At 42.6% G+C, this 27,975-nt stretch overlaps 1 protein-coding gene across 6 annotated transcripts in view; it reads left to right on the top strand.

Annotated features, from left to right (window-relative positions):
• Window positions 1-27,975, top strand: part of FCHO2 (FCH and mu domain containing endocytic adaptor 2) — a 228,201-nt gene that overhangs the window by 48,959 nt on the left and 151,267 nt on the right. For all 6 annotated transcript variants that reach the window (XM_050945258.1, XM_050945259.1, XM_050945257.1 and 3 more), the window contains exons 6-7: window positions 7,914-8,018; window positions 25,498-25,596. In XM_050945258.1, the coding sequence (XP_050801215.1) occupies window positions 7,914-8,018; window positions 25,498-25,596 (204 nt within the window). The remainder of the gene's footprint in view (window positions 1-7,913; window positions 8,019-25,497; window positions 25,597-27,975) is intronic.

Raw genomic sequence — 27,975 nt, 5'->3', positions numbered from 1 at the left:
GCAGTCTCACCTGCCTATTGGAATTCTGGATTGAGATCCCAGTGCCTGATGGGGCCAAAAATTTGTCGCAGGTGGTTATGGGTAAATGTCGTCAGTCAGTCCTCCCTCTATGAAAGCAATGGCAGACAATCATTTCGCGCCCTTTTTCCCTGGATTGCCCGGGCAGACGCCATAGCACAGCAACCATAGAGCCCATTCAGACTTTTTTCACTGTAACCGTATATCTACGGGATACTGCTGACAGACACGATACTGCAGCGCTACACAGCAGCATCCCCTTGCCTTTTGCAAGTTAGCAAAGACAGTTACCAGCCATACTGTACCGACTGCTGCTTTGCAAGTTGGTAGTGACGGTAACCAGTCATACTGTACCGTCTGCTGCTGTGATGGGTGCTCCTGGGCAGCCTCGGTGAGGTCAGTCGGGGGTACCTGGACAAAAATGGGAATGACTCCTCAGGTCATTCTCTTCTTTAAGTTTTGTCTAATGGAGAGTCAGTTCTGCCTAGAATATCAGGAAAACCTACTAAAGAACCAGAGAGGCAAATGGCCGCTCCGGGTCAGAGCCCCATACATCCTGCAGAAATGATGAGCTGCATGCCATTGTAGGGGGTGCCCCTTCAACAACCCCACCCGTTGCTTCCCTCCTCCTCCCACCTCTTCTGGGCTACCATGGTAGTTATCCCCCCATTTGTGTGATGAAGTGATAAAGTATGCCTGAATTTGAAATAACACTGACTTTATTGCCTCTGCAAGCAGAGATCAAAGAGAGGGGGAGGGCGGTTGGCTTACAGCGAAGTAGAGTGAACCACCATTCTTCACTTGCACAGCCTATAACTGAAAATGGGAATCTGTGATAAGCACTGGGATAGAAGCACAGGCAGGAGTGAATCTCCATTTGTGTGTGGGCCTTTGGTTGACACTGGTAAAATAGAAAATGTCCCAGGATATGTATGTTGGGGGACAGTTCTGAATGGCAGCTTAATTTTTTTAATTGCAGCAAAATGTAGAGGTCTGAGTATCTGATTTGTGAGCCCTGGTAGCAAGGGTAGGCGTAGCTGGGGTAGGTGTGACCAGGTGGTGCTGCTGACTGGGAGAGCAGCCTGAGGCAGAAGCCTCCAGCTGGCATGATATTCCAGGCAGGACTGAATCTCCATTACACAAAACTTAAAGAAGAGAATGACCTGGAGTCATTCCCATTTTTCTAAGGCGCCCTCGACCGACCTCACCGAGGCCAGCCAGGAGCACTCACGGGATGACGATGATGGATATCAGTCATACTGTACCGTCTGCCATCTGCAAGGCAAGGCAAGGGGGTGCTGCTGTGTAGCGCTGCAGCACTGCGTCTGCCAGCAGCATCCAGTAGACATACGGTGACATTGAAAAAAGGCAAGAAACGATTTTTTTCCCTTTGCTTTCACAGGGGTGGGGGCTGATGACATATACCCTGAACCGCCTATGACAATGTTTTTGACCCTTCAGGCTTTGGGAGCTCAGCCCAGAATTCAAATGGTTTTCAGAGAGTGCAGGAACTGTGAGATAGCTACAGTCATCAGTCGCCCCTCCCTCCGTGAACGTCCATTTGATTCTTTGGCTTTCTGGTACACTTGTCTCAGCTCCTTAAGTTTCATGCAGCACTGTGTTGAGTCCCTGTTGTGGCCTCTGTCCATCATGGCCTGGGAGATTTTTTCAAATGATTTGACATTTCGTCTTTTGGAACAGAATGCTGATAGAACAGATTCATCTCCCCATACAGTTATCAGATTCAGTATCTCTTGTATAGTCCATGCTGGAGCTCTTTTTTGATTCTGAGACTTCATGGTCACCTGTGCTGATCAGCGCTCCACTCTGGGCAAACAGGAAATGAAACTCAGAATTTCACGGGGCTTTTCCTGTCTACCTGGCCAGTGCATCAGAGTTCAGATTCCTGTTTAGAGTGGTCACAATGGTGCACTGTGTGATAGCTCCCGGAGGCCAAAACCATCAAATTGGGGCCCCACTAACCCTTATTTGAAATGGTAATATCGATTTCAGCGCTACTCCCCTCATCGGAGAGGAGTACAGGTATCGATATCAAGAGCCCTTTATATTGAAGTAAAGGGCTTCATTGTGTGGACAGGTGCAGGATTAATTCGGTTTAACACTGTTAAATTCGATATAAACTCGTAATGTAGATCAGGCCATACTCAGAATCTCGCGACACAGCAGTAATGCCAAAGTGGCAACAGGAGACATAGAGTGTATCTATATTGCAAAGAAAATCCTGCAGCACCGAGTCTCAGAGTCCAGTTCAATTGGCTCGGGCTGTGGGGCTAAAAATAAGAGTATAGATGTTCCCATTTGGGCTAGAGCCCAGGCTCCAACACCCTCCTCCCCTTTCTAGGTTGCAGAGCACATGGTCAATCCAGAGCAGGAACATCTACACTGATATGTTTAGACCTGCAGCCCAAGCCCCACAAGCCAGAGTGAATTGACCCGTGGTCTTACACTCAGTGCTGCAGGCTTTTCATTGCAGTGTAGACATACCCTAAGCTTGTTGAGGGAAGGTCCACTTTCATGTTCTCATGGGCAGAGGTGATCCTCCTCTCAGTAAAATATCTCCACATGCCTCCCACTTAACTGCACAGTGAACTGGTTCAGTAGATCAGAAGTGCTCCTAGCTGTGGGGTTGCTGATGTTGGAAGTTTTTTGGCAGAAAGAGAAACCTGGGCATGGATCTGATCTCGATTTAAAAACAAAAAAAAAGTGTCAGTTGATTGTGTACCTGCTGCAGAGAAAGGAAAAATCTACTGACTTTGCAAAGGATGGGTTTGCCATTCCATGGAGTATTCCTTAGTTTGTTTTCCCTTCTATTTTCCTCGGGACAATCAAGAGGTAGTCTGCAATCCCCAGACTAATTCTTATTGCTCCAAAATGATCAAGGAATTTTTGATACATGGATCTCTTAATCCTATCCCAAGAGAACAAGGTCCCTCTTCTTCTGTCCCACCACCTTTTTTGGTAGACACCAGCATCCGGATCTAGAAACCCAAAGTCTCTTGGCCCTGGTCTGTGACAAGACACCATAACTCCTTAGGAGTACCTCGAACAGGGTAGCCTTGACAGTATTTTATTCATGCAAAAAGAGTACCTCCTTTGCCTATCATTTGGTGCGGACATTTTCTCTTGCCTGGAGCAGGCCAAATGATCTCTACTTGATGGACTACATTTACAAGGGACTAGCCCCCAGTTCTAAAGAAGCCCAAATGTTGGGATTTAGCATCCTAAAAAAGTCGTCGGATTGGGGGACAGTGAGATCCTTCTATCTATTTTGTTTCTTGAAAGTTATGCTATTTCGCTACCTCCTTTCAGATCCCCTGTTTTAACTCTGAAGTGTTAACTTTGTTCTACAGTGATTATGTGAATCCCTGTCTGACTATTTTTGAGGTCCTCCACTTATTGGACTATAGTTTTCTCACCTTCGGTGTGGCTGACTATCCCCTTGGTTCAGCAAATAGGATTGCTGGCTGTCCTCTCACCTTAATTTTCACCTACAACAAAATTGTCCTTTGAGCTTGTCCTGGTTCACGTGAAAAGACAAAATGACTTTAGACTAAAGACTTGGACATCTCCTTTCCTAGCTTCTGCCTCAGCCTAGGAGGAAAAGCCATAGTTTACCTAGAGAGACTGGAACTGTGCAGGAGGGCCAGTTTAGTTGACACACTTATCAAAGGCTTGATGAAAGGACTTAAAAGGTATATTATAGCAGAATAGGTCAGATCCAGTGTCCAGGAGGGTTACATGTCTCTGGAAATGTCTTGTAAACTTAGAATCAGAACACTCAAGCCGTGTAATGTCCAATTTGTGAGTGGAGAAAGTTGAAGTATGGGTTGATGATTCATGCAAAGGCCCTCATTTGGCACACTCTCCAAATCTTCACTGAACACTAGTGACTGACTTTCAGGCATTGGCTGAATATACAGCTGCATGAAACAGTGCTCCCATTAAGAGCTACCAGTTCTGTCTGTATTATGTTCTCTTTGATTCCATTTTACTCAAAACACTTCGGAGACATGTTATCAAAGGTTGTACCAGTCAACTCTGGATAGAGTGGTCTCTGACCACCTTAGGAGGACAGAATATATCTTTATATCACAAACATAGGGAAACAGTTCTTATCAGAAGACAAGAAATGTGCACCTCTGTGATGCAGTGGTGGGTGTCTACTGAGAGTTCATCATACAATCAAACATTGAACAGATATTGTACTGAGGCATCTGAAAGGAAAGTGTCCAAAAAATCTTATTACCAAATCGAGTAACCTTAAGCAACTATCTGACACTAAAATCTTAGTACTTGCTTGTGTTATGGTTTCATCTTGCTCCCTGTTATGTTAGCACAAAATCTTGAACTGCTCCGTTTGTAATGACTTTACAATATTTTTTTGACTGACAGCCAAGTTTTTAGTTACAGTAAATCGACCAAATGGAGTCACAACAATTGCTTATTGCGTGTGTTTGTGTACACATGCAAACATCCTGCTTGTGGAACTCTAAAGATGTTGTTTGATTATTTGCTATTCACTTGTTCAATAATTTTCCTCGGTAAGTTTCACAAAGTAAAGTTTTCCCTCTTCAAAGCACAAGTTGCTCTTCCTGTGCTTAGTTCATACATAGTTATGAGATAAAGAACCTTGATTTTTGTCTGTATTATAGACCATAGATGCAGCGTTTAGACTGCTGTTTCAAGTTTAAACCATTTTTTAAATTTAATAAAATAAGTCTTAGCTTAAAAGTCTCATAGCTTGACATTTCCTTGCTTTTTAAGATTTGAATTGGAGAGATTTCACTCTTAACCTTAATTTTTTAAACCAAGTGTTTGTATATGAAATATTATGAGTTTTTAATACTGCAGATACAGAAGAGTATTTGGAAAGTGGAGGGCAGGAATGTCCCCTTCCTCTGTTTCCCTATGGTTTGTGGAGATAAAAAGGCATAGGAATAATGGGTCAAGGGATTAATTGTATATCAGGAATGGGCAGGGGCCAGGGCTAGGGTTACCAACCGTCCAGGATTGTCCTGGGGTATCAAGAGTTAATGATGAAACCTCTAGAAATATGTCCAACCAAAATTGGCAACCATAGGCGGCGCTGGTGCATCCCATCTCTACCCTCTTTAATTCCAGTACCGTCGTTTCTGCTATGCAAAACCAGCCGTGATTCCTCGGAGTGGAGAAATTTCTATCTATGCCACAGAGTTTTGGCAAAGGCTCGAAATCCTCAGCACTCTTAGGGTACATCTACACAGCAAAAAAAAGGCCCATGTAACGAGTCTCGGAACTAGAGCTTGGGTTCATGCAGCAGTGCTAAAAAGGGCTATGAACCTGTTTGGACTAGGGCTGGAGCCTGGACTGTGAAACCCTCTCCCTTCCCTGGGTTTCAGAGCCTGGGCACCAGCCTGAGTCAAAATGTGTGCAGCACAAGCCTGAGTGAGTTGACTGGGTGCACTGAGACTTGCGGCCATGGCTTGATTGATTGATTTTGCTGTGCAGGCATACCCTTGGTTTCTTTTCCTTTGGAGCCCTGGCTGCTACTTCCCCTTAATGAGCTGAGGTTCACAGAGACTATGCTCCTCAGTTTTCAGTTTTGTTTTCTAATCAGCACACAGAATGTAACCATTCTTTTCTTGAGGACAGTCTGGCTTTAATTCTTTTGGTAATGATAACATTTTTTACAGGGATAGCGGTAGTTCATATTTCAAGTCTTTAGTGAAATAGTTGCCATCTTTACAGAGGACATATTAGTGTCAGTGGGTTGCATCAGTCTGATTGAGAGTTGTGGGGAATAGTGGTTCTTTTGTGTAAGAGCCAGTTGCGATTATAACAGAGATAATACACAACAGTAATTAACTTTGTATATCTAACATGGTGGGTTGTAATTAAGGATTCAACTCTAGTTTTCTGAGTTCTAAATGTACAGAAAGTTTAAGGAGAAATCACCTGTTTTTTTTAACAAAAGGCTGCAAAAAAGCTGACACATTTAGGAAAAAACATTAAGTTCTGTTTTTAACTAATTCTAGCTCAAAACTGATAAGAGTACAAAGCCTTCAGAAAATTCAGTCTTCACTTACGGATTATATGCCGTAAATTTTGAGAAGCATTCTTTGTACTAAAAGGGTCAAATCCCTACTTCACATTAAAAACTGAACCCAACTTAATACCGAGGCACTGCCATACCAATATATTTTAAGAGTATTAATGCCTACAAAAAGGAAAAAAAAATCTTGTGATTTCAAATAATGAAATTATTTTAGATTTGAAGTTCAGAATGGACCATTGTGATCATCTAGTCTGGCTTCCTGTATAATATAGGCTGCAGGACTTCCCTAAATTAATTCCTATTTGAACTAGAGCAGGGGAGGGCAAACTATGGCCCATGGGCTGGATCCAACCCATTAGGGCTTTCAGTCCAGCCCACGGGATTGCCAGCTGCATGGCACAGCAGGGCTAAGGCAGGCTCCTTGCTTGCCCTGACCCTGCACCGCTCCTGTAAGCAGCTGGCACTATGTCCCTGTGGCCCCTTGCGGGAGGAAGGGCTCTGTGCACTGCCCTTGCCTACAGGCACCACCCCCCGCAGCTCCCATTGGCCAGGAACGGGGAACTGCGCCCAATGGGCGCTTCAGGGGTGGTACCCACAGGCGAGGGCAGCACACGGCAGAGCCACCTGCCCCATCCCACCCCCAGGAGCACTGCCAGACATGCTGGCACTTCCAGGAGCGGCATGGGGCCAGGGCAGGCAGGGAGCTTGCCTTAGCCTCGCTGTGCACTGCTGTCAGTCCCGAGCCATTTGAAGTAAGCAGTGCTGGGCCGGAGCCCATGCCCTGAACCCGTCCTGCACCCCACACCCCAACCCCCTGCACACTCTGCACCCCAACCCCTTGCCTTGAGCTCCTTCCTGCACACTGCACCCCTCCCACACCCCGTACTCCCTCTTGCACCCCAACCACCTGCCCCAGCCCTATATACATGGCTCTGCATACAATTTCCCCACTCAGATTTGACCCTTGGGCCAAAAAATTTGCCCATCGCTGAACTAGAGCGTGTCTTTTTTAGACAGACATTCAATCTTGGTTTTAAAATTTCCAGTGACACAGAATCCAGCACAGTTTTGAATCCCCTTTCTGCACTTTCTGTTTTCTTTATTTTTCCCTTTTCGAAAACCAGATTCTCCCATTTTTTTTGCCTCTTAAGTCTTCCAACAGTTTTTTTAAATGTTGTTTGAAACTGTTACATCTTATTTGCTCTGTATTCTGACCCTGCATTTTTCCTGCACCTTTTCCTTATTCTTCAGTTAAACATTTATTTGTGATGTCTAAAATTAGCTAATCAGTTACTCCTTAGCAATGTACAAAATTCTTACAATACTTTAACAAAAAATGTATGGATTAGCTAGTGCCGATAGGGGAATCTAATAAGGCCTATAGTATATACTTTCCTTCCTTTTTTTCCATCCCCAGAATAGTCGATATCCAGAAACATGTATTCTGCTACCTTTTCTCCCTGCTGGCTCTGCTACTCACCACTTTCTAGTTAACTACAAGTCTGACATGAAAAGTAGATATTTTTACCTTTTATGACATTTCCCCAAGACCAGGTGCACCCTGAAATGTGGCACTTCCAATGATGTATTTCATGTACAGTATGGGGTTTGTATAAAAATATGATCGTTTATTTTAAGTGCCTAAATTACCATTCAGTGGAATCTTAATAAACACATTTTACTATCTTTTGCCTCATGTCCTGTTGGACATTTTGGTATAAGTCATCCCCATCTTCATCTTTTCAGTAATGATAAATATAAATTGCCTTAGTCATTGAAATAAAGTCATTGAAAAATATAATTGTATTCTAATAGTTTTTGTGTAATCTGTTCTTTCAAGGCATCAATAAAATCAAAGAAAGCTACGGATACCTATAAACTCTATGTAGAAAAGTATGCTGCAGCTAAATCTGACTTTGAAAAGAAAATGACGGAAACTGCACAGGTAAGTGCTGGATTATTTGCATCCAGTCAAGGGACAAAGAATTTGAAGAGCAATACATTATAGAATCATTGTGAAGTAGGTCTGTTTGAAGTTAATGAGAGTTGCATATTTTTAAAAGTAATTTGGGGGACACAAGATAAATTTAGGATGACTGTTCTGTTTTCACCCGTGAGATTCCTGAATTGACAAGTGTAGGCATGGGTGTTCTAGGATTTTTGAAGATGAGTATTGGGAAGAGAAAGTGATCTTTTGTGGGGAAAGGTAGATGTGTTTGCATGTTCTTGTGGGAAAGCAGGTGATTGCTATAGCTGGGATTTTGATCCAGAAGGAAGTTCTTGCATTAGAGTTCAAAAGGCAAGATGTAGTAGGGCAAGACTTAGGGTCCAGGAGGGAAAGACTTATGAAGAATAGTCTAGACTCTTTATCTTTTTGCTAGAAGGAATGAGAGCACTGCAGTGCGTTAAAGATTTGTTGGGGTTAGGTGGGAGGATGATAGGCCATAAATAGGAATTCTGCAGGGATGTAGCAGTTAGGTAAAAGGGAGAAGGGACTGAGCAACAATCTTGGTTTTTGACTCCCCAAAATCAGTACATGCTTCCTCCTTTTTTTCTGTTTTAAGTTTAAGTGAACAGTTGTTCCTTTTTGATAGTGTTGTTTTTAAGTGTTTTCCATTACAGAAAAATATATAAGGCAGTAATGCAAAGTAGTAGAGTGAGAAGAATGACTGTCCACCCTAACAATTTCTTTGAGGTTTACTTGCTAGGATGAATGCATAGCTAAAAATAATATTGTAGTATTTTAGTTGTCAAACACTTGCTTCCTGAGTTCTCCTACAACAATCCAGTTCCCTTCTCTCAAGTTTTATAAAATGTCAAATCTGATTGGAGAAAATTCACTTATGAAAGAATGTCCTGCTTGGGTCATTCTAGTTGTTACTGGTGGTTCTGAAATTGAAAGCTCCTTATAAGTGGAGGGTAAGTGAAATAATTGCAGATGCTCTATTTTCCCCTACTGACAGGAAAGCACTATAATCACTTATCTAGACTAGTGCTGAAAAACTCAAAGATGGAAAGTTAATTGTTAAATTTCTTGCTCTTGAGTATGAAGACTTATTTGCTAATATAATTGAATCAGAAGTTCTTCTTCAGGTGATGGTCTCTTTTATAGTCCACTGAGGGTTATGGGCCATGTGCCTAGAGCCAGAGCTTTTCAATTTAGTAGTGTCTGTTGGTCTGCGCATGTGCCCTTGTATAGTCTCGTGGTTTTGCCCGAGGCAATAAAGGGCAGGGTGGACTGACCACATCTTCAGTTGGTTCCCACTGCCACATGGTCTGAGTCAGAGCTTCTGCTGTTCTCTCATCCTTGATGACACACTTTCCAAACTTTCCAGAAAAAACGACTGGAATCATCATGAGGAGGAAATCCTGGTTACATTCCTCAGGCTTTCCTAGAGAGTACAGAGCACCGTTTCATGTATTGGCTATCCCGCTTCTACCATGCTTGGTCCCAGATAACATCAGACCACTGGGCTCTTCACACTGGAGAGTGGGATATTCTCTCCAATTCTGCTCCTCCCCTCCCTCCTAGCCCCCTTCCCTGTCCTGCTTCAGGGACGCTGCTCACAAGCAACTCCTTATCCAGGAGGTGCCCATGCTTCTCACTGTAGGAGCAGTGGAGGAGGTTCCTCAGGAGCTAAGGGGCATAGGATTCTATTCCCAATATTTCCCAATTCCCAAAGCTAAAGGGGAGGTCTCAGACCCATTCTAGATCTGCGAGGACTCACCAAGTTCATGGAAAAATTGAAGTTCCACGTGGTCTCCCTGAGTGCGATTATCCCTTCTCTGGATCCAGGAGACTATTATGCTGCTCTCAACCTGAAAGACGGGTACTTTCTCATATCTGTGCAGCCTGCAGACAGATGATTCCTCCAGTTTGTGGTCTACCACAACCATTATCCGTTCACAATCCTCCCCTTCATCCTGTCGACAACCCCCCAAGTGTTCACCAAGTGCATGTTGGTCATAGCAGCCTTCCTCTGATGGAGGCAGATGCAGCTATATCCCTACCTCGATGGCTGGCTGCTCAAGAAGGTGTTCCAGGGAATAGGTGGAGGCTCAAGTCTGTTTGGTCAGATCCACCTTTGAGAGGCTGGGTCTCCTTCTCAATGTGAACAAGTCAACTTTGTTACTGACTCAAAGAATGGAATTCAGCGGTGAGGTGTTGGACTCAGCCCAGGCCAGAGTGTTCCTACCAGAGGCCTGCCTTCAAGCAATGGCAGACATCATACAAGGCCTCAGGCCATACCCAACCACTACAGCAAGGGTATGCCTGAGTCTCCTTGGCCACATGGCAGCATGCACGTACGTAGTCCAGGATGCCAGAATGAGGCTCAGACTCCTCCAAGCGTGTCTTGTGTTGGTCTACCATCCTGGGTGTGACGGCCTGGACCCTGTGGTCACTATTCCACCTTAGGTCTCTTTGATGGTGGCTCGACCCTCAATCAGTGTGTGAGGGAGTCCCATTCAACAGCCCTCAGCCCTCCTTATCCCTGGTAACAGACATGTCTGCGCTGGGATGGGGCGCGCACCTGGGAGACATCCAGACGCAAGGCCTTTGGTCTCAGGATGAGCTCTCTCTCTCCATATCTGTATCAAGGAGCTGAGGGCGATCCAGCTAGTGAGACAAACCTTTCAGGCCCAGTTGCATGGACAGTGCATGACAGTTGTGATGGACAACACCACTGCCGTGTTTTATATCAACACGGAGAGTGAAGCTCGTTCTTCTCCCCAATATCGGGAAGCCCTCCGGTTATGGGAGTTCTGAATAGCCCACTCCATTCACCTGGAAAAGTCCTGTCTCCTAGGAGCACAGAACCAGCTAGTGGACTACCTCAGCAGATCCTTCTGCAACCACGAGTTGTCCATCCATCCGGATAGCATACACAACATATTCCAGTGGTGGGGACCCCCCCAGATTGAGCTGATCGCCACACAAAGCAACAAAGTGCCTGCAATTCTGTTCTTTCCAAAAACACAGCATGGGCTCACTTGTGGATGCGTTCCTTCTCCCCTAGACAGGACATCTGCTGTACACGTTCCTGCCATTCCCACTCATACACAAGGTCCTGCTCAAGACCAGCAGGGACAGGTGGTGATACTGGTGGTAATGGTGTGGTCTCTCCTACACTGGTACACCATGCTCCTGGAGCTGTTGATAGACACCCCAGTTATGTTGCTATTCCTACTGGACCTGATCACCCAAGACCACGGTTGCTGTCACCACCCTGACCTACAGTCCCTCCATCTCAGCCTGAAAGTTTCATGGCTAAACCTCATGGAGCTCCTATGCTCAGAACCAGTGAGGGAGGTCTTATGTGGCAGCAGGAAACCTTCTACTAGGGCTATGTACTTGGAAAAGGTTCACATTCTGGTATGTTCAAGACTGCACAGCCCCGCTTCAGGCATCCATACTTCTCATCCTGGAGTGCCTACTACACCTGAAACAGCAGGGCCTGGTAGTTTCATCCATTAAGGTGCATCTTGCAGCCATTTCAGCCTTTCACCTAGGAGTAGACGCATGTTCAGTCTTCGCCAGCCCCATGGTCAGCTATTTCTTCAAGGGTCTGAAACATCTATACCCACGAATTAGACAACTGGTCCCGGTGTGAGACCTTAACCTGGTCCTCTCCAGGCTAATGGCCCCCCATTTGAACCACTGGCAACTTGCTCAGTCCTCTACCTGTCATGAAAGGTAGCCTTCCTAGTCACCATTACCTCTGCTAAGAGAGTATCTGAGTTAAAGGCCCTCACATGAGACTCCCTACGCATACAGTTTTCTATAAGGACAAGGTACAACTCAGACCTCACTTGGCCTTCCTTCCAAAGTTAGTGTCCCAATTCCACACCAACCGGGACATTTTTCTACTAGTATTCTACCCTAAACCTCATGCGAACTGCCAAGAGCAGAGGCTCCACTCACTGGATGTTCGGGTGCTGGCCTTTTACATCGAGCACATGAAGCCGTTCCGTAATTCGATCCAGCTGTTTGTGGTGGACTGGATGGAAGGTCTCCTGGTTTCAACGCAGAGAATCTCATCGTGGATCACATCCTGCATCCGGACATATTACGAGCTAGCCAAAGTTCCAGCTCCGGCACTTATGGCGCATTCCATGAGGACGCAGGCTTCCTCGGCGGTGTTCTTGGCCCAAGTACCAATACAAGAGATCATCAGGTTGGCAACGTGGTTTTCGGTGCATACATTCACCTCTCATTATGCCATCACCCAACACACCAGAGATGATGCAGCATTCGGGAGAGCGGTGTTCTAGTCAGTGATTCCATAACTCCAACCCCACCTCCTTGGAATCGATATGAGCAGTCACTCAAAGAAAGAAAAACGGTTCCTTATCTTCTCATAACTGTTCTTCGAGATATGTTGCTCATATTCATTCCAAACCCACCTCCCTTCCCCTCTGTCAGAGTAGCTGGCAAGAAGGAACTGAGGAGGCACTGGGTCAGCAGGGTCCTATATTCACTGCCATGGAGGCGCCACTCCAGGGGGCTCCATACTAAGGGAAAGACTCTTCAATGACTGTGCATGCAGCGCACGCACACCTAACTGGAATGGATATGAGCAACGCATCTCGAAGAACAACAGTTACAAAAAGGTGAGTAATCATTTTTTACTTACCTATAACTGGAGTTCATGGTGTGTGGTCCTTATCTGTATTCCAACCCACCCTCCTTCTCCTCTGCTGTGGATCTGGTAGATCTGCAGTGGGGAAGGAACTGAAGATGTTGTCAGTCCACCTCACACTTTATGACCTCAGGTGAAACCACGAGGCATACAAGGACGCATGCGCAGACCAACGGACACTACTGTTTTGAAAAGCTCCAGGTGCATGGTGCATGCACATAACCCTCAGTGGAATACAGATAGGAACCACACATCTTGAAGAACCTCCCATTACAGGTAAGTAACCTCCCCATATCAGTTTTGCATAAGAAACAGAGCAGTTAGAGCTCATGCTTAGAGAAGCACTTGATATATATATGCTTTTCCTTCAGTCTGTCTGGAATCGCAAGTTCTGATCAAGCATGAGGAAGACTAACTTCCAAAGTCTTGATAACTTTGTGTTAGCTGAAACATTCAGTTCCCAAACATATTAGAGACTGTAACAGCTCATTTCATCAGGCTTGTTGTTTTGTGTCACATTTTAGTAACTCAAAGCCAGGGCATATCTTTGATTCCATTCCTGAAATCTTCATTGGCATGGCTTCAGAGAAGTTAGAGACATCTGTCTGAAATATCAGATAACATATTTCTAGCAGAAGACAATATACATTCAGATGAAGAGCTTTTGAAGCATGTTGTTAAGTCACATATTCTACGCACAATATTCTATTAAGTTTACCTCCATGCAAGTTAAACACCTTCCTATCATTCATTTGGCTACAGTTTTGGCTTTCCAAGAAGGTGATAAAAAGTAAACTGATTTCTATTCTCTTAGGTATTGGTTTCATGAGGGATATATTGCATTGAAATAGCTACTTTGGGTAGTCAGTGTGCATATGCCTGGTGTGCGCAAGCTTGGAATCTTTTGCATAGCCATATCTGTCAGGGCCACTCTTGTGCCCTTTGGCTCCTTGTGATCCCACCAAGGACGTAAAAGATGAAGAAATCATGACCTTTTATGTTTCCTCTTACTGCCAATGGCTGTGAGACAGACGTTGGACCATCCAATCAGCTCACACTTTTGTCTAAGCCTCAAACTTAACTGTGAAAAAATGCTCTTCTTATTTTAATTTGTAAATTTTTCATTTTATTTGGATGTTCTGGGGGGAAAAAAACAGAAGAGCTGACGGGAAAGTCCCCTGTACACACTCCCTATAGAGCAGGGCAAAGTTACACAACCATGAAAAAGACCAGTCTCTCAGCCCTTGAGTTTAACCTCTGTCCTTTGTGTGATGGGTATGGCAGGTGTCTCTTCTGCCTCAGGGAAGCTCATGTTACATGCTACATCTGCTTCTTCTTATCCTACACTTGGAAATCCAGGGATGTGTGAGGCTCAAACTGCATCTCTTGGAGCAATCCGTGAAAGTGGCATCAGACCCATTTGGAAGAAACAGGGTCCCAACTGGAACCTTGGAGCCTTTCATCACTAGTGCCCCAGATACCTCCTTGATATTGAAGACATCAGTGCAGAAGGTGGGACAAAGAGCCCCTTAACACGTTGTGTTGGATACAGAGCACTGCTGTGAATGCAACTCCAAGTAGACATAATGTTTTACCTCAGGTTGAGGACCTTCCAGGCCTTCCAGTTCCAAAGATGGTGGCAGGGTGCTTACAGGAAAGAAAGCCAGAGAAGCTTTGGCCCTGGTGCCAACATCAATACTGAGCCCTTCTCACGCTGATACCCACACTGGTCAAAGAACCACTCCAGCACCAAAGTTTGCCATTCAGTATCCACCCTCACTTTTTCTCCCAGCACCAATGTTGGCACCATCTTGGGCACTGGCATCATCTTCACCCAGAACTATACTTGAAGGTACCACCATTCCCAGGGGAGTTCTCCTCCCGTTCTCCAAGCTACTCCTCTCCTGGCTCCAGCAGAAATCCCTCTCTGAGGAAACTGAAGCGCCTTAGGGGATATCCAAAGAGCCCTTACAAGATTGGTAGTGGATGGTCCACCCACAACCTGGCCGATACCTGTATGATCTACCTCCAGAGCCCTTTTGAGCGTATTGGGGCCCACCGTCCCACCTGTCCATGAGTTGTGTCCCATCACATATCTCCATGAGGAGGAGGATATCCCAGGCCCTCTCTGCATTTGTAGCCAGGGCCCTCATACCAAAACTGGAAGAGCAAATGGTCAAGTTAGCAAAACTGACCCAGGAGATGCTCCAGCTTCTCTTCCTACCCACAGAATCCTCTTTTTTCCCCAGCAAGACTGACATCCTGGCTCTGGTGCTGACCCTGGATGACTTTTTACATAACTCCCTACTGGGTGAATCAGTTCTGGCTGATGGGCTTGCTGCGCATGTCAGCACAGGTCCCAATAAGATTTCCAGAAAGACCAGACCTGTTGCCACAGAACCAAGAACAAATTTTTCATCCAGTCCCAGCATCTCTACAACTGATTACCTGAATGCTGGCTGGAGGAGTGGAAAGGTTGCTCTTTACATGTTCAGGACATCTTGGCATAAAGCAGGAAACCATCCATGAGGAAGACCCATTCCTCTAAAAGGAAGAGTTTTTCCATATGGGCGACCCAACACAATCTAGTTCTTGACCTAACCTTGATACTGAAGATTCTGGATTACTTAATTGCAAATGAAATATTCTGGACTCTCCTTCAGTTAGATGAAGGGTCATCTGATGATGATATCAGTGTATTGCCCTCTAATACTGTTTCTTTTGATCTTCTATGTGACTATTGAAATTCCTTAGGGATGTGATTGATGTATACTTCCTCACTGGGAACAGAGCCTACCCCAAGATGAGACTTCAACAATGCACTCCTGAAGCTAATGAAGCCCTCTTCTGAGCCATCAGAGAATGCCCTGTCTGCTGTCTGACCCCTAAAATAGTCTTTCTGGTGGCTATCATCTCAGCCAGTAGAGTAAGTTAGTTTCAGGCGCTCAGGGTTGAATTTCTATATACAGTGGCTATATGAGACTTCATCCAAAGTTCATTCCCAGAGCAGTATCTGAATTTCACTTCATTCAAGTAATCAGCTTACCTATATTCTTCCCTGAATCACATTACACACACAGGGAAAAGAAATTGCACATCCTGGAGATACCATGCTCTATGCTACTACGTGGACAGGACTAAATCTTTCAGACTGCCTCCATGCCCGTTTATGGTGATAGCTGGTCACTCTAAAGGCCAAGACATTTTATCTCAGACTGCCTTAATGGACTATTGAGTGTATCATATTGTGCTTCCAGCTGGCAGAGATACTGCCCCTACTGTCCACTAAGACGTTACCACAGTTCAAGCAACATCATGTGCGTGTTTCTGAAATTTACAATACTGATATGTAGAGTAGTCCAGTGATGTTTGTAACCATTATGTACTGGACTTGTCTGCTAGAGCCAATGCCAGATTTGGGAGACCATTCTCTCTTGCTCGCTCTCTCTGCCCTAAGGTAGACGGAGATATACGAGTATACTTTATTTTGGTTTGGGAATCAGAATAAATACCTTTATACTTGTATAACTGCATACACAGTAAAGGGGTGGTTGGCACTTTAACTATGCCAGCAGGGTTAGAGCAGAAAATTTTTAAGTGTAGACAAGCCCTTATTTCTGTTTTAAACCACATATATTTTGGTTTTGCAGCTTCGTTAAGTTGATTTGGAACAGGTTTAGGCTAAACTGAAACAAGTCACTCTTAAAATGAAATAATTAACTGAAATAAGCATCCACCCAATTTAACTAAAATAATGCAAATTTATATACACAGATCCTTACTCTAGATATTTTCTTATTTCTTGTCCTATCCTCAATGGTTAAGGAGAAAAATTTTTTCCCTCCTCCTTGTAACAATGTTTTATGTAATTGAAAATTGTTATCATATCCCTCCTCGGTCTTCTCTTCTCCAGGCTGAACAAACCCAGTTTTTTCTGTCTTTCCTCATAAGTCATGTTTTCTAGCCCTTTAGTCATTTTTGTTAATCTCCTCTGGACTTTCTCCAATTTGTCATCTTCTTTCCTGAAATATGTTGAGAACTGGACACAATACACTAGCTGAGGCCTTATCAGCATGGAGTAGAGTGGAAGAATTGCTTCTTGTGTCTTGCTCTTATAACACGCCTGCTGATACATCCCAAAATAATGTTTGCTTCTCTTCTTTCTTTCTCTTCTTTCTTTCTCTTCTTTCTTTTCTTTCTCTTCTTTCTTTCTTTCTTTCAACAGTGTTACGTTGTTGACTCATAGTTAGCTTGTGATCCACTATAATCTCCAGATCCCTTTCCACAGTACAGGAGAACCTCAGAGTTATGAACACTGGACTTACAAATTAACTGGCCACCCACACACCTCATTTGGAGTCGGAAGTACACAATTAGGCAGCAGCAGAGACCAAAAAAAAAAAAAAAAGAAGCAATATAGTACAGTATTAAACATAAACTTCTGAAAAAAGTAAAGTAGCATTTTTCTTCTGCATAGTAAAGTTTCAAAGCTATATTAAGTCACTGTTCAGCTGTAAACTTTTGAAAGAGCCATAACTTTTGTTCAGAGTTACAAACAGCTTCCATTCCTGGGCTATTTGTAACTCTGAGGTTCTACTGTACTCCCTCCTACAGACTCATTTCCCATTTTGTATGCGTGCAATTGCTTGTTCCTTCTTAAGTGGAGTACTTTTTCATTTGTCCGTATTGAGTTTCATCCTATTTACTTCAGACCATTTCTCCAGTTTGTCCAGATCATTTTGAATTTTAATCCTATTCTTCAAAGGACTTGCAACACCTCTCAGCTTTGTATCATCCACAAACTTAATAAGTATACTCTCTATGACATTATATAAATCACTGATGAAGATATTGAACAGAACCGACCCCAGACCAATCCCTGTGGGACTCATTCCATGTGCCGTTCCAGCTTGATTGTGCACCACTGATTACTATTCTAGTCATAGGGCTGGTCTACACTGGGGGGGAAATCGATCTATGATATGCAACTTCAGCTACGTGAATAGCGTAGCTGAAGTCGAAGTATCTTAGATCGAGTTACCTACCATCCTCATGGCGCAGGATTGACGTCCACGGCTCCCCCTGTCGACTCCGCTACTGCCGTTCGCGTTGGTGGAGTTCCGGAGTCGACAGGAGCTCCTTCAGGGATCGATATATCACGTCTAGATGAGACTCAATATATCGATCCCCGAGAAATCGACTGCTACCCACCGATACGACCGGTAGTGAAGACGTACCCATAGTAATAGAGTTTAAGGGACCACCAAATAGTCTGACCTGTATATTTCACAGCCCACCAGCACTACCCTGCGCCCCCACACTAAACCTAACAACTGAAATTAGGCCTAAGTATTACAGCCCCCCAGGCAGAGAATAGAAGGGACTGAGGTGCACCGGCGGTCAAGGCTTATGGAATGGCAGGAAAATGATTGTGTGAGATATATACAGATGATACCAGCAAATAACCTGCACCCACATGCTGTAGAGGAAAGTGAAAAATGTTCAGTCACCGCCAATCTGATGTGAGGAAAAATGTCTTCCGGACTCCAGATATGTGTGTGAAGTGTGTTTTGAGCCAGATTATGACTTGTGAATTTGAGAGGCTAGATTGTGGTTGTTTAAAAAAAACAAACAACAATTAAAAAAAACCACCCTGGTGTGCAGTGTGTCTGTGTGTGTTTTTTTTTGCTCTTTCAGATTGGTTAAATTATAACTTACTCCTCAATGAGTGCACATACTTTTTATGTCTTTGAAGAAATAGGATTTAGAACTAACTTTATTGTTAAGCGTTTTTAAAAAAAAATATACTTCATATCCAATTTATAAGTTAAAGTAATAGACTGGATTTTGGAGTGACAATCTATATAAAGATGTTTATAGGGGGATGGATAGCTAAGTGGTTCGAGCATTGGCCAGTGTTGTGAGTTCAGTCCTTGAGAGGGCCATTTAGGGATCTGGGACAAAAATCTGTCTGGGGATTGGTCCTGCTTTGAACAGGGCGTTGGACTAGATGACCTCCTGAGGTCCCTTCCAATCCTGATATTCTATGATATAGATAGCCAGATCTGTATAATGCAATTGGTACACATGTCCAGTGAAAATAGAATGTTGCATTTGCATAGTTGCTATTTCAATTAATTGAGAAAAACTCAGGAAAAAATTAAATGTTGTTTTTTTGTAAGGAATGTTTTGCAAGTGTAATCTAAGTACAAGTATGAACAGTTTTAATCCAAAGGGGTAACTTTTTCACAAGATTGGAAGGTAAGAAGAGAGGCTTGTAATATATTCCTACATGGGCCTAACTTTAGCATTTTTTAATAATTGAGGTGTAAATGCTTCTTTGGCTTTTTTAGTTTGAATGATTGCAGATCCATTTAAAATTTTCATATACAAGGAAATATGTTTACTTACCAAATGTTCTGTGAAAGTCTCTCTATCTCTCTTTAGTAGGTTAACACTGACCTAGTTACCTTCCTTGCTAGATTTGGGATTATATGTTCATTTTTGGTGATGTCACTTTATCTTTATTAAATTGCTAAAAAGGAACAGACAGTTGAGTGTCAAAAACAGTTATGCATCTTCAGTGAAGTACTTGTATGTCAATCATTGAGGAAGTTTAATATCTTGGAATTCTGAGCTATTCAGAAGTCTACAGGTGTTAAATACTGGTTCAGAAATCCGGTAGTGACTTTGTATGAGCAGAATACAGTTCTGGGCAAGTAACTTTTCTTTTCACAACACTTTTTGAAAGACTACAGTCTAATTTTAGAAAACAGAAAAAAAAAAAACCCTTGTACTTTAAATTGCATTTAAGCATAGTTTGAGTGCACTGTTTGCAACTATCTTTTTATGAACACAAATTCATGACAACAGTAATATGGAAGCACAAAATCCTAGATAATAGGCCAGTTTCCATTCTTATTTAATACTACCTTAAAAAAAATTTAAGAAGCAATTTGAATATAAAAGCAAAATGTCTGAATATTAATTAGTAAATATTCTTCCTTAGATTATTAAAACAGGAATTTGGAAAACTTTTTATTACATTGAATTTCCACGTTCATCACTTACACATTTTGACAAGATGTCTGTGAAAGTTTAGTAGATATATCTATTTCTTAAATAAGAGTAGAAAAAGACTGCTAAATCATACCTTCCTTTTATTTTTTGTTGATCAGGTTAAAATCAACTTCTCAGTAGTGAATGAAAGGTGATAGATTGAGTGGTGGTAGGCCATGAAGGCCCATAAAATTGAAGATTTGTCATTTGTTCAAAGTGATAATGAAGGAGGAGTCAATGGGGAATGATAAGAAAGAGGTGGCATGGTCAAAGCAATGGGCTAGGAAAATGATCTTCGCAGTAGCATTCTGAATGGATGTGAGTAGGACAAGATTGTATTGTCAAAGCCAGAGAAGGATGTGGTGGTAATTGAGACTCAAGATGAGCACCTAGAAACTGTCTGGATAGGAAAGATGGTATTTTAGAGATGTTCTGCAGAAAGAATATGCAAGATTCAGATATAGCTTGCATGTGAAGACCTAGAGAGAGGCCCAAGTTAAAGATGATGCCTAGGTTACAAGCCTGAGTGACAGGCAGGATAGTGGTGGTGTCACAGTGATCAAGAGAGGACATAGCAAGCTGGGTTTGGGGGAGATGAGATTAAAAGATCTGTTTTAGCCATATCGAGCTTGAGCTGATGACCAGATATCCACAAGGAGTTGTTGGAGAGGCAGGCTGAGGTTTTATTTTGGACTGGAGACAGGTGTGAATTGTCAGCATATATATTGGTAGTTGAATTTGTGTTTGTGGGTGAGATTACCTAGAGATAAAGTGTAAAGGGGGAAGAGAAGGGAACCCAAAGACAGAACGTGGTGGAGATAGAAAGCTTAGGGTGAAAGGGCAGTAGCTGGAGAAGCAAGTGGAGACAAGGGTGGAATTTTTTAAGATGATAGAGAGTAAAATAAGTTGTATTGAGGGGAAAGAGCCAGAGGAAAGTTGGAGGTTAAGGGAGGGGATTAGAGTATGTTTGAGGGAGATCAGGAGATGGGGTGAGGTCACTGAGACAAATGGAGGGGTTAGAAGAGAAGAGCAGATGAAAAATTTGCCTCTGTGACAGGGAAGAAAGTGAGAGTTGTTGGAGGCAAAGTGGGGAAGGGAAGGCAAGTTGAAGGGAGGATGAAGGTCACATATTTTGTCAGTTTTGTTTTGGAAGAAATTTCCAACCTCCTGTACAGCAAGAGACCTGGAGACAAGAGAAAGTGAGTGAGGGTTTGAGGAGTGTGAGTCAAAGGCAAAAATACAGCTGACATTGTGGGCATGGGATTCAATAAAGTTAAAGAAGCAGTTCTTCCAGTATTATCCCTGTAGGTGCTCCATTTTAGGTGTGCACGCACCCATGTACCTTTGATCAGAGATTTTAGTTAGGCAGTGCCTGTTTGGCCTGTTCATGCACTCCAGCCCCCTTCATGCCCTGCACCAAGGATATGTAGATCTGCACAGGCAAACAGTCCTCAGTTCCTTCTCAGCTGTTCTGGATATCTAACATGCCTGCATTGTGACTAGCATTACTGTTTTTGTACTTTAGCTAGTTTAGTTTAGTTAGTAGTAGTAGTTTATTTAACCTGGTAGTTATTTTAGAGAGTTTTTTCATGTGGTTACAACCTCCGCCTCCTCTAAAGGGAGCTCCTCAGTGGTGATTCTTGCCATGGTATGCTGGGATCCTGGAATTCAAAAGTTGCTTCTCCTGCTGGGAATCCAGCCTGGTTAGTGATGGACACTCTTAGTGCCTCTGCTAAATGGGAGACACTCACATACCTGCTGCGTGCGAGATCTGCATTTCTTTTAAAAGCTGATCAAGGAAGAACAGAGAAATTAAGTTTAGGCTCCTGATGGAGCAAGCTTTGCAACCAGCCTTGGATCTGGATACAGGGAACCCTACTGTACACCGGCCTCCAAATTTTATTAATACCCAATCAATTGCTGCTTTTCAGTCACCAAGATCCTCACCAAAGAACAACACAGTAGGTAGTGACTAAATTCAAAGAAAATAACTTCTAGCTCTCCTATTAGAAAACGTCCAAAAAGAACTAGGTAACTTCAGAGACCATGTGCTCCAGAGACTGCAGGTCCCCATAGAGGCTTCAAGCTGCTCCGGTACTGGGAGCTCTTTGAAGACTTCGAGTTCTTCAAAACACCATTGTACCAGTCATACCTCAATACTGAAACCAAACCAGCTATTGTTGAAGCATGATGAATCAAGGGGTACGTCTACAATACCCACAGGATTGGTGGGTAGTGATCTATCTATTGGGGATCGATTTATTGCGTGTAGTGTAGATGCGATAAATTGATCCCTGATCGCTCTCTCGTCGACTTGCTGAACTCCAGCTGTATGAGAGGTGGAAGCAAAGTTGACGGGGGAGCCACGGTGCGCCGCGAGGATGCAAAGTGTAGACCAGGCCTAGCAGAGACTCCATTCTATTTCACAGAAGCATGGTACATCATCTTACTCCCTCTGGTCTGTATCTGAATGAATATCCCAGATGTCTGCACCTGTATATTAGAAGCTGTCTATGTCATTAGTACTGGAGTCATCTGATAGGCCTTTGTCTCAACAATCAGTGCCTTCGGTACCTGCCCCATCTTCCAAGATGGGGCCACCAAAGCAGAACCCTTGGTAGTGGCACCGATTACTGCAGACCCTTGACTGATTTAAACTAATTTACAGCCGGTTCCATAAGAATTTAGATATTCTAGAGACTTAGTTATGTCAGATGAGCTGGAATCCTCCTTGTTAATTGATACCAGTACTGTGATCTGTTGGGTCACCGAGACCATATCTTTCACTAGTACATCCTTGCTCTTCAGTACTGACTGCATCAGACAGGCAGTTGCATTCACCTCAGGCATCTGCTCCACGATTGGACTGTCAAGGATAATTCCTCAGATTCCCAGATTGTTGTAGGAATCCTCTGACTATTCTACAACAGGCATTCCCCCATCTTTCTACTATGAAAGGGATAGTCTCATACCCCTCAGGAATAGTCTCATACCCCTCCTTACTGGCACGACCAGGGTTGGATGCTATCTCCTTTGCCTTGTGTTCCACCTCAGTGCCCATATTTGGATCTGTGGGCTATTTACTTCTCAAGTTCTCAGAGCCTCCGAATTCCTCCCAAAGGGGCCATTGAGGGAGACGTACCTCTGTCTCATTACTCCCTCCTCAACAGCCTCAGGAGAAGTCTTTTGAAGACCAGGGAGCTGGAGTGGACAAGGAAGACACCCTGCAAACTAATATTCCATCATCCTCACTAGATGAGGCCATAATTCTGCTTACACCTTCTCTCGCTGATGACTTTAAGCAGTTTCAGGAGTTGATGCCATTACAAGAGATCCAGAAGTCCCAACATAAGCTTTTAAACATTTTACTTACAACAGCTTCTGGCAGAACGGCTCTACTAGTGGCTCATACTAGTGAATGAATGTTAGTGGATCCCACAAAACAATCTGGTGCTCAATACCCACTGACAAATGGGTGGACAAAAATTATTACGGACTGGTAAAATAATTCAGATCCATGCGTCTAGAGCAGATGCTTCTGTTTCCAGTGCAGTCTTGTCTTCAATGTTAGATCTGACTTAGAAGCTCCCACTTTCATCAAGGGATACTGCTCAGGAGTCACCGGCAGTGGAGCATCCATAGGGACACTTTTGAAGAAGAGATTACTCTCCTTGAGCAATAATTGGAGTTTTTTGAGATGTGTGTGCCTGTGAGTCTCTGCTACCTGTCCTCCTTCCCCTCTGCTTTGGGATCTTGTCTGTCAGGATTTCACAATAGGGAAGGAATTGAGGACTGTTTCCCCATGCAATTCTTTATCCTCAGTACAGTCCACAAACAGGACTAGAGTGCATGTGCAGGCTGAATAGGCACTGCCACCAAAAATCTCCTATCAAAGGTGCATGGGTGAAGCATCGGGAGACCCATATCTTGGAGAACTCAAGTTACGACACAAGAGGAGTGATCTCTCCTTTTGATGAGAAGATGGCAGAACTCATAGTGAAGAGAACAAATTTGTAGTGGAGGAAGTAAGCCTGGTGTCAAGGTTTTTTTCCCCACTTTGAACTTTAGAGTACAAAAGTGGGGACCTGCATGAACACTTCTGAGCTTAATTACTAGCTTAGATCTGGTAACACTGCCACCACCCAGAAATTTCAGTGTCTGGGGCACTACCTGTCCCCCTCAAAACTTTCCCCTCCCTGGGCTGCCTTGAGGGACTTCACCAATACCCTGGTGAACACAGATTTAAACTCCTTGGATCTTAAAACAAGGAGGAATTAACATTCCCCTTCCTTTCCCCCCACCAATCCCTGGTGACTTCAGACCCAGTCCCCTTGGATCTTAAAACAAGGAAAATCAATCAGATTCTTAAAAAGAAAGCTTTTAATTTTTACCTTTTCTTTCTTTAATTATCTCTGTAAAATCAGGATGGAAAATGCTTTACAGGGTACTCAGATTCATCTAGACCAGAGGAACCCCTCCACCCCAGCCTTAGATTCAAAGTTACAGCAAACAGAGGTAAAAATCCTTCCAGCAAAAAGAAACATTCACAAGTTGAGAAAACAAACATAAGAGTAATCCGCCTTGCCTGGCTATTACTTACAATTTTGAAACATGAAAGACTGATTCAGAAAGATTTGGAGAGCCTGGATGTACGTCTGTTCCCTCTTAGTCCCAAGAGCGAACAACGAAAAAACAAGAAGCACAAACAAAGACTTCCCTCCACCAAGATTTGAAAGGATCTTGTCCCCTTCTTGGTCCTCTGGTCAGGTGTCAGCCAGGTTTACTGAGCTTCTTAAACCTTTACAGGTAAAAGAGACATTAACCCTTGACTATCTGTTTGACACCTGGTCATGGGATTTTCACCAGAGATGTTCTGCAGCATGAGAGCAGGAGCAAAGGAAGCAGATATCGGGGGTGAACTGGAACTTGGGGATTGGCAGAGCAGGTTTTGTGGTGGGAGGGAGTGGCAAAAAGATCCAGGGTATAAGAGAATGAAGCATGCAGAGGCAACAACCACATCAGTGGAAGAAAGGAAAGAGAGGGTTGAAAGAAGAAAAGTCATAAATGCTGAGGGAATGGAAGTCATGAAAAGGCTAAGTGACAGGATATGAGGATGTGAGGAGGGCAGGGCTGATGGGTAATGCAAAAAACAAACAAACAAGTTATGGTTGGAGAGGGGAACTCAGCAATAGAGAGTGGAGAGCAGTGCTTGTTGAAGACCCAGTCAAGTGAACAACCCTTTTGGTGAATAGGAGTGTTAAACCAGTTAGCTTTCTGTTTGTCTCCACAGATATTCACAAGTACAGTTACAGTAATTGTTTGCAAAAGTATGTATTGTATGTAAGCTTTTCAAAATTGTACTCTGAAAGAGCCACTAGAAATTAGTTATGCAAGTGCTACATTAGTTAGTTACTATTATAATTTATCTTCCAGGATACTAGAATTTGAATTTTTTCAAATGATTGAATGCTGCATTGTGATATGATAGAATATCTTTCTACGTATCCTACCTAGCTAGCTTTAGTGTAGCCAAAAATGCCTGCCTTCCTCTTACACACTTTATTAATAACAGTGGTTCTGATCTGGAAAGCAAATTGTGTGTTGGTGATTTATTTTTTCTTGCCCAACCTATCTAATATTGCAGCCGTAACATCTCAATTCACTCATGATTTTAACTATATTAACTGTTTTTGTCATGACTAATTGCCTCTATTTACTATACAGAAATTTCAGGACATTGAAGAAATGCATCTCCTTCACATGAAAGAGATTGTAGAATCATTGTCAAATACTGTAAAAGAAATTCATTTACAAATAGGCCAGGTGAGTGTATTTAAATTAATCTTTATATTAATTTGACTAAATATTTTTAGATTTCTTACACTATGAAAAGTCATATCACGTATTGTTTCAGCAATGATTGCCTGTTTTTGGTCCATGACATAGACTTGTCTTCCACTAGAAAAAGGAGAGATGTGCCAGCAAATTTTTTTTCCTGTAACCTCATGGTTCACAATGTGGCAATACAAGCTATGAAATTCAAGTGTATAGATGCCACAACTATTATAGTACATTACTCTTTTGCCTTTGTAGGACTTCTTTACTACTTCTAATTGTGTAGACACTCGTGTCTTAATATGTAGGAGCAACATAACTAGGGAACTTTGAATTTATTACCTTTGAGCATGTAAAATCACAGTCTTTGTTTACATATATCTGTGGCTTTATTCTTGAGTGATTGCATGTTACAGTAAAAACACTGGGCCAGATTAATAGGTAATATAAATGGCTGTATAATGTACATGTGACCAAGTAGGTATAAATTATACTCTGAATGGGGTGTGTAGGGTTTTAGCAGGAAAACAAACAAGAGGGTATACATCTTCGTTTGTTTTTTCTGTTACAGCCTTGTGCTCCCATTCTCTCAGTAAGTAAATTACACCCACTTACTGAGATGTAAATTACACCAGTGTTTAAATCACTTCTAACTTTGGCCCACTGTTTGCGTTTATTTGTGTCCTCATAATTGTTATAAATTGAAGTACATTCCTTATGTGCTTATACTTGTATGTGATGGATAGCTGCACTTGGAGTACGTGTAGAGCCATGAGGGATAATCATGCATTGTTCAGGATTATTCAGGGGCAGTATACACATTTCACTGATGATGTGTTTCTTTTAACCAGTATTCTTCAGTCTGGCAAAGTACTCATTCCTTATCGAAAAGTACATAATGCTAATATTTCAGTTACTTTTTTAAATAGTTCAATCTTGATGAAAACAAAATATTATCTATATTCTGAAAACTAAACTAAAACTAAAAAAAAGCAAAATAGAATTTTATCATATTCTGCAGCCTAACCTTATTTTTAGACTGAGAATAAGTATGAGAAATTTAAGACACAAAATAGCATCTTAACATAAATGTACCTCATTACCCATAATGACAGTTTCAATCAAATTTCTGTAAGTTGCTGTTCTCCTTCATGACTTCTAAATTCTAATTTTGTTTTAATCAGATTCTTATTTGGAAGGCTCTGTAAAGAATGAAGGTTTGGTTGATATAGAAATAGGACTATAGATAGATAAGGGTGAATCTCTGAATAAGATGATAGTACTTTTACAAAGGGGTCTGGGCTCTCACGTTGTTCCGCTTAGTATACCTGTGCCATAGGAATTTTAACAGAAGGATAATATCTAAAAGTTCAACTTTGTATAGAAGTTCAGTATTCAAGATGGTATGTGTTTTTGAGGCATGAAAATCTCAAATGTTAAATGATTAATACTCTCAGGCAAATAGGGTTATGTTTTTCTAATTTCGGGGCAGTTATCCTCCTGTGTCTGAAGACCATTGAAAAGGCTTCTCTTTCAGTAACTGCTCTGGATAAGTTCTGCAAATTATGAATAAACTTTGGGTGTCCAAAATTAATTTCTCCTTTACTTAAATGATATATTTCCACCTCTGGACTTCCATACTCTTCATTTTATGGACTATTTAAATCCTTTGTCTAATTGGCTATACCAGGTATTAGGGAAGTGATACAGGAACTGACTATTGAGAGTATACTGGTTATGGCCTTAGTCATTCTGGAGAGAATGAATCAGTCTTTTAATTTTTAGAAAGGGGGAAGGAAGGGGATTATCCCTGCGTTTTGACGATTGTCAGTGCTCTGGTTAAAAACAACTATAGTTAAAAAAAAAAAAAAGTTTTCTGTGATAAATGAAGGGGGCAGGGTAGCTCTCTTTTATGGACCCTACCAGCCAGCTAGCTATTCTCTACCTGCTTTACCTGTAAAGGTTTAAAGGTCACTGCTATGAGTAGGTAAAAGGAAGTGAGTGGACACCTGGCCAAAAGAGCCAATGGGAAGTCTAGAACTTTTTAAAATTGAACAATAACTCCCTTTTTGTCTGCCTGTTGTTCTTGGGGAGAGGTAGACTTGGCTGCAACTATGCTGTAAGAAGTTGGGGCCAGTTATGAAAAATCATCGGTATCATACCTAGAAACTACTCATTTGAAACCCCAGATATGTAAGTAGATCAGGAAATGTCTAGGAAGATCCAATCAGGTTTATCTCCTTTTATTTCTTTATGGCTTGTGGAGTCCTCTGTGCTAACCCAACATGCTTTTTGTTTGCTCGTAACCTTTAAGCTGGATCTTAAGAATTTTTTCTTGACGTTTAATCCTTGTGGCTGCTCTTTTTA

Source organism: Gopherus flavomarginatus, chromosome 3 (assembly GCF_025201925.1).
Source record: "Gopherus flavomarginatus isolate rGopFla2 chromosome 3, rGopFla2.mat.asm, whole genome shotgun sequence".
Classification (NCBI taxonomy): domain Eukaryota; kingdom Metazoa; phylum Chordata; order Testudines; family Testudinidae; genus Gopherus; species Gopherus flavomarginatus.
The sequence above is the reverse complement of the archived record's forward strand: the minus strand, read 5'-3'. Positions and strand labels throughout refer to the sequence as shown.